A 13,086-nucleotide genomic window follows, 5' to 3' on the forward strand; every position below is an offset into this window, starting at 1 on the left:
TGTGCCAAACTTTGTCAGCGATGAGTTTCAAATATTTTGAAAGTTGCGTTTTTCTCCCAGCTGCTTTCCTTGCTGTATGGAATAAGTAACCTACCCCTGCCAAGAGTTACTCTTTTTTTTTTTTTTTTCCTTCTTTCTTTTTTCTTTTTCTTTTTTTTTTTTTTTTTTAATAATGAAAATTAAAGTACTTCTCTCTTCTCTTTTTTCCCAAAACCAAACATGCCAAGCATGTGCTCATCACTGAGCACAGACTCATAGTGCTGATATTTCACTCCAGGGAGCTTGGAAAATTTTCTTCCTCTGCCCTGCTGCTGAGTAAGGAATGTGAAAAGTCTTTTTTGGAGTCATTGGTATCAGGCCAAGAGTTCTTGGCATCTGCTTGAAACAAGACATCTATCCTCAATTGTAGTAGCTACTTTCTTCCTAGGAAGTATTTTCCTTCCTGGGAAGCTGCAATTCTGGGCTCTTTTCTTGGGGAAAAAAGGTGGAATACCTCTGTTTCCTGTTCAGGGCTGTGTGTTGAAGGCTGATAAAATGCTACTTTTTTTTTTTTTTTTTTTTTTTTTTTTTTTTTTTTCCCCTAAGGTGAAAGTAAGTGTTACAGAAACAGTAATGCTGTCACATCCTGTTGAGTTTCATGGTCAGGGAAAATGCCAGGGCAGGAAAAGGAATCTTTCTGCTCTCTGCAGATTGGATATGTGTGATTTTTGATTTTATATGGAGTATAGAAATTTATATGCACATCTTAATTAAGTTATGTAATAGAAATTGAGTAGTTGGTCTTTGGGTACATCACTGTATCACACAACCTGTGTTTTTACCCTAACAGTGAATTGTTTCAGTGCCATAAACTGGATTCAGACAGTTGAAGTGGGCACTCTACAGAACAGAGCAGCATAGGCTCCAATTTCTGGCATCTCCTTAGTGTGCTTCACATTACACAGTAAAATTAAATGGATTTCTTTTATTGCTAATCCCCCCAGGCATGATTATAATGAAAAGTCTTTAAGTAAGGTGTTAATGGCATCCTAGTAGGATTTGTTTTTTTAGTTTGTCAGCTCATAGTATCAAGAGCTATAGTGGATTCTGCAGTGAAGTGTTTAAAGCAAGCCTGCATGCTCTTTATAAAGGAAAACCCAACAGGAAATTACAGGCCTGGTGCTAGAATTGCAGGTCAAAATCCTGTAATCTTGGCTTTGAGAGAATTCAGGGAAGAAGTACATAATGAGCTCTTTTGGCCCCGAAATCTCTGAATGCATTGCATAAAATGAGTGCAATCCATTCTGCTTTCATCAGTTCTGACGTTCCAGCCTTTATGTACTTGGAAGATATAATTTTTAAGACAATATCAAATTCATATACTTCGTATGAGTATGTTGAGCTACTAAGTGGCTTCCTTTTAATGACTTAAATTTCAACCTGTAAACTAGAATAAGTTTGTCTTTAGAACTACTAAAACTGATCTACAGTAGGGAAATATGGGAGCATTTCTGTGTTTCAATTCGGTGCATGAAGGGTTTGTGGTTTTTAATTGCATGAAAAATGAAAATAACAAAATCTGTTTGACAATTTCACCATCAGGAAAATATTTGCTAAAGATGATAAAAATTAGTAAGTGTAAACAAATTTAAAATCCCTCTTTTAGAAAGATGTTTAATTTTTTTCCAAAGCAAAATGTTTAGGTGTGACAAGACAGATGTCCTGCCAAAAGGAAAGGTACACCAAAACAAATTTTGTTCCTGCTAATGTATTTGGATCAGCCCTTCTTGCATGCCTTTATAGCCTTGGTAATGGGAGAGGAGAAAATAAAAGAATCTTCCTATTGAGACTTTCATCATAATGTAATGGTGCGTATTCTAGATCCATTTACTAATTGCTAATTATGAGCACTGGGTATATATTTTTCAGCTATGGTGCTCTATTTTATTCAGTCTTTCCAGTTACTTTCCTCCTTTTTTATGGTAAAAAAACAACAACAAAAAAACCCCAACTTTGAACAGAATATTTTCTGTGTGTCTAAAGCAGTTATTGAGCAAGTATGGACTTACTAATGAAGTTAAGTGTTTTAATGAAAAAATGACACTTTTACTTAGGGAAAACCAGAATCTAATAAAATGAATAATAATGTTAATCTGAAAGGGGAGCCTAATTCAAATGGAAAATAAAAGCTGAATTGCTTGAATTCTCTGATCAGAAGCAGGTAAGAGGTGTAATTCCATGGAATAATGATTAGGATAAATTTGGAAACATAATTTAAATATTCATTCTTTGAAACTCACGTATGACTAAAGCATGGAGAATAGATCTACTGTTTCATTTGCATATCACACCTGGAGCAGGCCTGTGCTTCTGCATTTGTTGGGAATGCTGTCAAACTGCCACTAAATGTTCATGGTGGTGCAAAACATTTGCTGTCTTGCCAAGAATGCTATTGTTCAACCTCTCCTTGATTTTCTTCTTCTTGTAATATTCCCATTCGACTACATTTTATTTAAAATTAATTGTAGAGATAAGTTGCAAAAAATGGCCCTTACCAATGTGTCACTTCTATTATTTTGAAAGAAGCAAAGTGAAGCACATGATGATAATATTAAGATAGAGACTTAATTGCTTAAGATAGAGACTTAATTGCTTGTGTCTCTTTCCTTTTGGAACTGAGACTTCATCTTTGAGCCAAATAAAACTGTTGGCGCGTGCTCCAAAATGCAATCAGAATCATTTCCAGGCCAGTATGACAGGCTTAATGCTGATGTGCTTTGATCAGAAGGTGAGTTTGAGCTTACACCTGAGTTTTCTCTTTGGATCCTGAGGACAGGACACTTTCCTGGGTAATTTTTTCTCCAGACCTGCTTCCTGCTCTTGCAGAGCCTGCCCAGAGTTTGCCAGGCAGGGCAGGACCTGCTGGGAGCAGCCAAGCACTGTCCTGATGATCCTGCAGTCCCTGGCACTGCCTGCCCAATTCCCCACTCTCCAGGAGAACAGTGGAATCACATGTACAGATGAAACAATGGCATCCAAAATGAATGAATGCCAAAGGAAATTCTGCCAGTGTTTTCAAATGCTGGTGCCAAATCTATGTTTCCATATCTATGCTGGTTAGATACCTACAGACTCACCATTTAATTTTCCAATTACCTGGCATGATTATTTCCCAAGAATTTTAGTAGTATATTAGGTGATGAACACGTGTGAAAACAACACCTAAATTGCTTTCATTTTGTGAGTTGAATTTAGATGCAGAGGAATTAATATTTCTTAATGGCAAAAATTCTTAATGGCACATGTGACTCTTGAATCTGTAATTTTTCTTCAAAGTACAGATGACTAATCAGTAGAAATAATTTAATAAAGACAAGTATGTAAGGTTCCAAAAAAGATACAAATCACAAAGCAGTGCCTTGGTGTGATTTATATATTATTGGGTGCATGATAATTCCTCTGAGTTAATGATCTTCATTTAATCAGCATCTTGTTCTCACAAATCAGAATAGATTTGGAAGAAGCAAGTTAAATAACTGTGAACAGAAAGTTGCCTAGCTTTGTTGACTTTTATAATAAAATTCTTTGTTTATCCTTCAGTAGTATAAAATAAAACAACAACAAAAAAAAAAAATTCAGCATTGTCATTGTACACCTGGAAATCCTACTCCATGACCCTGTTTGCCTTGGATGTGCTCTGCTGGGTGTGCCAGACATGCAGGAGTCCCAGGAGCTGTATCAGAGCTGTGATGTTTTCACTGTCTGAGCGTGGGGCTGGGCACTGAGCCACCGGCTCTGCCTGAGTCAGCTTGCTGAAATGCCCTCCTGGGGACTAAAGGGACTGAGAAAACTGCAGCCCTACAGCTGCTCCAGAGACTGGCCTTTTACTGGCATATGTCCATAGCCACTGAATTTTAATTTTCTCACTGTTGGGCTTTTCTAGAAAATGCCAGTCTCATCTGCAGAAGTAGGGACGATGATGAGCCCCCAGGAGTTTGGAAGGCTTAGGGAGTTCACATTCCTGTTGCAAGCTGAAATACTCAGTTTTATTTGAGATTTGCAATTATATAGGAGTAGAGAAGCCTATAAATCTCCCTTCCTTGAAATCACTGTCCTCTCCAGAGCGTAGCTTTGCCAGTTCAGCAGTCTGTGGGAAATCCGCCTGGGCCGCGCTGCCGGCTCCAGAGCGGAGCTGTCCGTGCTCCATCTGCCTTGGCTTGGCACAAAGGTCAGCTCCCAGGGCTGCCAGAGAAGTGCTGCTCTGTTGTGGTACTTCATTATCCCTCTGGGGAAGAAGCTGGACTAGGATGTGTGACCAAAACGGAGAATTTATTCCCTAATTTTCTCAGTAGTCCAGGGACGTGTCCTCTATTTGGACGACAGCTGTCTGAGGCCATTGCCAAGCTGGCTCAGTAATGGCCCTTGATGCAGTGCAGGAGAGCAAAAACCTTCCCAGGTAGTTGGGAAAACCGAGGAGTTTTGTCTGAATTTTGGAGCTGGCAAAATACCAATGTTTGATGTTTCACCATCACTGTGTAATGTGGGCTGGGAAAACCAAAGTGTTGTTAGAAGTTTCGCCACTCATCCTCTTTTAAAAGTTTTTAGCGTTTTTTCTAATCTGAAGGCTCTGTCTCTGAGTCTTCATTTTTAATGTAGAGAATGGCTAAAGAAAAGTATAGGTACCCAAAGTTGTGTGGTGCTCAAGCAGTGATGTGGCCTAGAAGGAAGGCTGTGCCATGAATGCTGCCACTTCCCCTCCCTCTCCTTCATTTTGGTGCTGATTTCCTGTTAATTGCATTTCAAACAAATCGGAATGGACTAATAGACCGAAGTCTATTATCCTAGCTTTTAACACAATGAAATCATGTTCAGTGCTTTGCACTGAGGGGGGGAATGAATATCCCTGACATTTTCCTTTCCTCCTCATAATGACAGAGATACAGATGGAGACTTCTGCATTATGAATAGTGGGATGGGGAAAGCATGGGAAGGAATGGTAGAAACAGTCACATTTTGTGCTTTAGTCCATCAACTCATTGCTCTTCAGGTTAGATAACTGCCTCCCATTTATGCTGGCACGCACTTAGATCTTGGCATTTTCATTTATTTTTGTTAATTTACTTTGTAGTGCTTTGTGTTCTAAAATGAGGGAGACTTTTAATCCTTCTTATAGGAGAATAATTGTGGCACAACTGTTATTTTCTTTCAACTTTTTTTAACTGATAGGCAGTTAAAACTGTCTGATAGTTAAAATTTTTTTAACTGACATCCTTAAACAATCTCAGCATCTTGCTTTCAGATTGTGATTTTGGAAAGCTGAAGCTCAGATGTAGCTCTGTTATTCTGAGTGTGCTCTTGAAACAGAAAATGAGACAGACCCTGCTGGGGCAGCCTTGATTGGAGAAGTTTTGAGTGAACAGACCCATGTAAGGATGCTATGCTCACTCCCAAGCAGAGTACCAGAGGAGCAGAAGAGAAATACATGACAATTTGTTCATCCAGGAAGACTGGAGAAGAAATAGCTTCAACAAGCCGTGGCTTCTCTGTGCCACAGGTAGCAGGACCAAAGCCCTCAAACATTTACAACTGAAGTCATGAGTGATTTGATAAATTTCTTGGAAAAACTTGGAAATTGCTAAATTACAACAGCTTTCCATTACCATGGCAGTACATAGTAGAGGAATATATGGTTTAGTTTTGCTGTGAAAACTGAGCTGACAGCACACCTGGATTGCAGGACATGTCTGGGTGGAGCCCCAGGAGAGTGGCTGCAGATTTATTCAGCTTCATTCTCTGTGGTCACCTGCATTTCAATTTATCTGCCTCTGTCTTTGTTGTCTTTGTGAAGTAATTCCCTTGTGTTTCCATCTTTCCAACATGTCTTGAAGTGGCTTAGGCAGCAGACAGTGATGTTCTTCCAGCTGAGCTTGTCACAGACACAATGACCTGTGGCTGCTGGTCACTGTCCTCCTTCCTGCCTCCCACAGCTCTGCAGTGAATGTTTCCTCATCTTTCAAACTCCAGAGGCTTGGCTTCACTATATATTTCACTGTTGGTTTTTTTTTTTTTTCCTCTTTTTTTCCTGTAAATCAATCTCCCAGTGGATTTGTTAATATTCAGGAGCTGTCTGGTCCCTCTTTTCTGTCTGAAGTGGGCATGCGGATAGTGTGATACTGAGGCATGATCGTGTGCAGCTGCATGACAGGGAAGAAATGGATTTCATAAATTAATATTGGCTGTTGAACAGAGTTGAAGATTTTCATACATCTATATGCTAAAATAACTGGGACCACTGAAAATTGACATGAATTGAGCTTGACTTGCTTTGCAAACCAATGACCAGATTAGGAAAAGAGGAAGATACATTGAGTATGGATGGAAATTTGAATTTTCTAGGTCAGTCCATGCCTTGCCACTTCATTCTGAAGTTGAAGAAGGGAGGAAGAGCAGAGCTAATTTGTTTGTGCCTGGCAGGGTGCTACTCTCACTGTGCCACCTCCATTCCTGGAGCTGCTGCACCGTAAGATCTTTGTCTGGTTTTTGGTTTGTTTGCATTGGGCATAGATGGGAAAAGGAAGTAGGGATCAGAAAGAGCAGGAATTGCCTGTGTGTACAACTTTGCAAGCCATTTTGAACAGGAGATTTTCTATATACTAAAGGATTTTCTAGAGGAGTACATTCCGATTGCACATTGCATTTTAAAACTAGTCCAGAATAATTTTTGTCTTGAGAGCATTACTAACAGCCTGACCTTTTAGAAGAGCAGTGGAAATCTTGCTCAGCTGACACGTGACTTTACTAACATATTGCAATTTTGTCTGTATCTCAAATATCTTTGTAAATGACTATTTAATTAGTAAACACTTCATTAGACAAAGAATTGTCTAGCACCCCCGTTTATTAAATCAGGAAGCATTCTCTATTTTAATTAGCATGACATTTTCTATAATCAATTTGATGAAATGCCATCTGCAGTTCTAATAATACTGTGTGCAGCAAAGGCTGATTGACATATGTGTTGGCTGCAAGGTACCAACCTTCTCGCATGTTTGCATTTGAAAAAACATAAAATATAAGAGGAGGACTCTGACTTGCTAATGCTGCTGTTTGTGCTGAAAAGCAGAATTTTAGCTAAGCAAACCAAAACTTAGTAAATATTTTCAGTGGGAAAACAAACATTAGCAATCTTCAGGTTAACAGTGTCAGCAATTTCAGAAGACTACCCTGAGGCCTCCTTATTCTAGATAATATGGAACAGATTTTCAGCATTGCCTGAATTATTTCCTTCTCTTTCAGTCACTTTTTAGAATCTACTTGCTCTCTCAAGACTGTTTGATAAATTGCTTTAATACCCAATGGTTTCTATGCACAAAACTGCCTCAGTGTTGATCTCCTTTAGACAATTAGCTTAGGCTAAGATTTGCAGTGCTCTGTGCAAATAACCAGCAATTAGCAGTTTATGTACCTTCTTTATAAATAATTTTTTTTTGTCAAATTATTTAATATCAGTATTAGTAAATTCTAAACCACTTTTAAACCAGATTCTAGCAAGCTGGTTTTGGCCTGTATCCATTCACATTAATTGATCCACACAAGTTCCTCTCAGAGTTGCCATGAAATAAGCCTTATTATCAACAGGTAATTAAAATCCAGCAAATATTTTACCAGACTTTTGTTTCTCAAACAAAATGTACAATAAGTGTACTGTGAATTTAATAAGAATTGTTTTTTTTATATGCAGAGAAATGCTGTTAGTTCTGTTGCTCCTTGTCAGTGCTAGAATCTGCAGAGATTATTCATATTAATCTCAGTGAACATGATGGCAATGTAGATTTACAGGCTAGGCAGGTTTTAGTTTTATAATTAGCATGGGTTGCCATGATGTCTGTTTGAGGATAAAGAATAACTCAGTGTGTATTCATAGGTCAAAAATCATCCCTTAAAACCTCTCAGATTGGAATAGACTAGGTAGAAATGCAAGTTCTTGCCTGGCTAAAATGAAATATGCACAGAATAGTGGAGGCTCAGATTCAGTAATCTTCCAAATCCTGTGGCTTTAGTGAGCCTGTGATGGGTCTCTATATTTTCATAAATTCTTATTAATCCAGGACAGGATTCCTGCTTTCATACTTTATCAATGAAGCCCCACTTGTTCCTAAGGCTGCTGGATCTTTCCCAGTACAACACAGATGACTTTTAGTACTTGGTTGACTGATCATGATTCTATCTCTATTGGTCTGCAATCTCTTGTAGAATATCCCAGATTTAGAGCCCTGCAGAAATGACAAAGCATTTCACACTCCCTTTGCCCGTTCACGTGGAGGACACAGCTCCCTCCTCTTGACTTGCTGCTGGATTGTGCAGATCGTGCCTGTGTCAAGGTGTTAAAGCACCCAGGGAGACTCTTGGAGTTACCCCATGGCAGAAAAAGAATAAATGTGATTAGCAGCCTGGAGCTTTTGTGTCACAAACAGGTCTAAAGATGAAAATACCACCAATAAAAGAGGAAGACTTCCAACTAATAAAAGTTGGATCAATACTGATGTGAAAGTGAATAGAACAATGGAGTAAAATTCAAGAGGTTTGAAATTATGTGGTAGTGTGTTCTCTCAACTCTGTGTCATTTGAATAACAAGCTGAGTTGCTTAATTTCAGGGACATGTGAAACTAGAGTTTATACTCTTCAAATAAGCCATCACCATTCAGTGTCCTGCTGTCACAAAGATAAATCATTAAAGGCCATATAGACCCTAGAACAATTCAGGGATTGATTTGCAGTGATGGGGATGTATTTAAGGCTGGAAGTTACTCCATTTCCCCCCTAAACAATGCAGGATTTTTCATTAGAATTTGTAAGGGCATGGATTTTTTTTTTTTTAATTTATTTTTATTTTTTTTTTTTTTGGTTCATGTGAAGATACTATGTGTAACTGTGAGTGCTACAAAGGAATTCTGTAGCATTTAGGATGTGGTGGCGTGTTGTCAATTCAATAAATGGGGGTAAATTCAATAAGTGGAGATAAAGAAATTATTGCAAAACTGATGGGGGGTCAAGCTGCTCGTCAAATAGGAAAAGTTTTGCATTGATTTCATTTTATGATAGTTTGCCTGTATTTTGATATTCCCTGGAACAATTTATATTACCCCAGGCACAGTATAGAGCTGCATGTCCTGCCAGCTCATATCCTGATTTTACACAAAACCCTTAGCAGTGTTGAATCTAAACCAGTAACAATAGTCTTAGTGAAGCTATTTATAAGAAATAGTGCTTTTATTTAAAAAAACACTTGAGATTATCATGGTGCTGTATTTATGTAATCATGCTGTTACGGAGGGCTATATTTATATATACATCCAAACTGTGATGTATATATAAATGTGTGATTAATCATTTCAGCAGAATGTATATTCCATGTTCTTTGCCTAGAGATAGGGCAGATGATGAAGACATTTACTTTTAAAAACATACAATAGCATAAGAATTTGGACATTTAGCTTCACAATGATAAAATAAATTGGTTCTGCAGCTAGTACAATTCTATAAGAGGATGTTGCTGAGTAAGGTGAATTTATTCTGCTGTGACAATCCCAGAATTTTGTTTGAGTTTGTTTTCATGTAATATTTTATTTAATTTTGCATTCTTTGTGAAAGCCAAATAAGTGGTAGAGAACATGTTGAAAATGTTGTCCTGCAGGGGTGTGTGTCCACTGGGCAGCCTCCTTCTCAGTCAGCCTTAGAATTAAGGTCAAAATCAAGATGTAATGAATTCTTCCCAAAGATAGTTGTGTGTAATAACCCTGTCTACCTCTTTATTTATTTTTTAGTGATACTGTTATTAATCCTCCTAATGTGTTTCCCATTAATTCTGTTTAATGTAAGCTTTGGATGTCATAAAATAAATTCAATACCTTGGATGAAAACCCAGTACACAGTTTCAGCAGAGTTGCCTCTATCAAATACAACACTCATTTTTTTTAGCAAGATCTATGTTCTGTGAAGTGTCGTTAGGTGTTAATTATATTGCCAGACATTATTTTTGTGGGAAGAATCCTGGATTTATAGTGCCATTATTTTCTTTGGTACTGATGTCAGGATAACTTACATACAGACCCTTGGCTGTCTGTCTTAGTTTTATTCTGTTTTAGTAAAACAGAATAAATTAATCAGATATTCAATGCTCTGGAGTTTCCAAACTTTTCAGAACTTTGAGAATCATTATACTTAGGAAATTTTCAATCAGTTGTTTTCAAGATTGTTTTTGTGTGCATCATCCAGGGCTGGTGACTTGATAACTATCTTCTTTACAGAGGCTTCCTCACATTCTCCTTTGCTGAAGACAGGATGATTTTTACTCTGGTGATGTCCTCAGATCAATAATAATGGCTCCTCAGGGCTGCAATTTGTGTCCAGCTGAGAGCTTTTCACATGATACTCCTGTTTGCTTCAAATTAAATGAGAATTTCTTTGAATTAAGGGCTCTACTTGTCTGAATGTCTTTGTGAAATGTCAGAGGTCCCTGAACCTTCTTGTGGCAAAGGCACCACATAAGATAATAAACAAAAGAAATCCATCAGCTGTGCAAATGAATAAGGCTAAGGACTAGGTAATGTTTTCTTTTGTAGAATTTCTGACTCTAGGTAACAAAATTCTTTTAAAAAAGTATGTTTATGGCTTCAAGTTAAAATTTGATCTATCAGTGAAAAAAATCATCGTCCTGTGGTGTGACCATCAACTATCACATTATCCAGCCTGAAAAATATTGACTGGAATGGGATTTCCATGTTAATTACTGTGATTACTTTTGAAGACTGTTATGCTCTGTGTTTACATGGGATTTTGGTAATAATCTTTTACCTGCAAACCAGCATACATTTTCCAAGCATTCATTTGATTTATGTCCTTCAGGAGGTAACTACTGAATCCAAGCTCAAAGAGAGGTATAATTGCTGCCCAGTAAAGCCTGGCTTTTCAAGAGGTCTGACTCAGTTTTCTGTTCTGATTTATTGAGTAAATTTTCTTCTAACTTTAGAACAAAGGCCTTAATTTATGTCTCTCACTGTATTTGCCATTCCAAATGTTGTTTTACACCTTGTGAAGGACTTGCAAAAAGAACCTTAGGACTATATATTTTATTTGTGATCCTCTTAGGAATTTTAAGGGAAAATTCTTTTCTTGAGTGAATTTGTTTTGGTAGCATTTGTTAATGAAGCACAGTGCCATGAATCCTGTTGGCAGATGACATGTAGGAGAGTAGATAAATAAGAAGGAGTAACATTCTGTACTCATTTGTATTTCAGCACATTAGTGTCACCTATGGGGTCAAAATGCATGGTTTGGAGCACTTCTGTTTAGTGCCTCTGGGTTATTTATGCCATTTCTCACCATATGCTTCAGTCATAACTAGGGACAGCTCTTTAGCCAGACAACTTCATTTTTATCTATAATACTCAGCATAGTGATCCAGTGTCATTGGGGATTTCCAGTGCTGGGGTTCCTACAAGAATACATGGAAAATAGCCTAAAGAAACAACCACATTCTGTAATTGGTAACCTGAAACCAAATAACTGTCTATGAAGTGCTGTTAAATTAAATATTTGAAATATTTTCTCTTTAAAAGGAGCTGCTGTTAATGCCACAGTTCACAATCTGATTTGCCTTCCTAAACAGCATCTCTAATATAATAGTGTCCTAAACTACATCAATCCCACCCCCTTCCCAGCCATGGTCCTAAAATAGCTTAGTAAGCTCTTCCAATGAGGCTTCATTAATTTTACAGAACATAGCAGAGCACATTCACTAGTGCTGGATATCTGGAGTTCCTGTGGAGTCAATTAAAATAGAGCTACATTTTTCTGAATAAGCAAAGCAATTTTTTTATGATAGCATAACCTTTTACTCCAGTCATGTTTACTTCCCGCTTCATAAAATTCAGGGATTTGTAATGAATTTCTCAGACATTACTGAGGATCAGGGACGTTCTTTTGTGTTTCCTTTAGGCTTAATTTAGAACTTTTCTTGTGCTTTTTACATTGTTATAATAAAACTGTTTCATTTAATTAAGTATAAATCTCTTACATGGGTTTTAAATAATCTGAGAGAATCAGCACTCTATTCAATCTTGTAGCAAATAGTGGAAAATTTAGAACTTTTTTTTTAACTCTAGGCTGATGTAGTAATTGTGTATTTCTTTTTAATTTTGCAGAATTTTTTAATTTCACACAAGCGAATACAAAGTATTTTCCATAAAAATCCCAAATAATTTCAGATTTCTTTTTTTTTTCTTGTGGTGTGTCAGATTCTTTTTCTCACAAGAAATGATAAATCGAGTGAGTGGAAAAAAGAAAAAGTTACAACAGTTCATTCCACAGTGTTTTAAATGTTTTGCAAGTGGACCTACTTACTTTTAACCCTCCTTTGCGAAGAAAATTCAGTTCACAAGAAAATTCAGTATTCTGTGGCCCAGCTTGAATCAAACAGTATATGGACTGTCTTAAAATAGTCATAACTTTGTCCATCCAGTCGCCAGAAATACAGACCAGTACAGAAGTTTCATTGGAATCACTTCTAGAGGAGATGTGAATGTGATGTTCAACAAAATACTTTGGTTTTTTGCAAAATTTTACTTTGCTGTAGGACCAAAACATAGATGTATTGAATGAGGGGAGCATGCTATAGGGCATGAACTGGTAATTTTGAAGCTCATGAGGCAAATCAACAAAACTTCTGTCTTGTTTGTGTGTAGTAATAAGTATACTCTTAATTAATTTAACATGCTGGTTCTCTCTACAGATGCATTAAATCCTCAGTGTGTTTGCAAACTGCTTCTTTCTTTGTCATTGCAGATACAGCAGTGGTGTATAAAACCAGGAATGGACATGTTGTTGAACTGAATGTAGAAACAAATACAACTACATTGTTACTGGAAAATACAACTTTTGTAAGTAATGTATATATAATATCTGCTTCTCTCTCACTGAAAGTCTGCTAACATTTTTTTCTTGCTACAGGAGGGAGAGGGTACAATATTTAAAAGTTAGAAGAGATGTTCATAACCTAGACATATAAATGAAAAATATAATCCATTTTGTCAGTGAATGATTTCTGA

General features: G+C 37.2%; 1 protein-coding gene across 3 annotated transcripts in view; it reads left to right on the forward strand.

Annotated features, from left to right (window-relative positions):
* The window catches only part of DPP10 (dipeptidyl peptidase like 10), a 438,809-nt gene that overhangs the window by 298,438 nt on the left and 127,285 nt on the right, over positions 1-13,086 (forward strand). For all 3 annotated transcript variants that reach the window (XM_021548741.4, XM_085584875.1, XM_021548740.4), the window contains one exon: positions 12,824-12,918. In XM_021548741.4, the coding sequence (XP_021404416.1) occupies positions 12,824-12,918 (95 nt within the window). The remainder of the gene's footprint in view (positions 1-12,823; positions 12,919-13,086) is intronic.

Source organism: Lonchura striata, chromosome 7 (assembly GCF_050655825.1).
Source record: "Lonchura striata isolate lonStrDom1 chromosome 7, ASM5065582v1, whole genome shotgun sequence".
Classification (NCBI taxonomy): domain Eukaryota; kingdom Metazoa; phylum Chordata; class Aves; order Passeriformes; family Estrildidae; genus Lonchura; species Lonchura striata.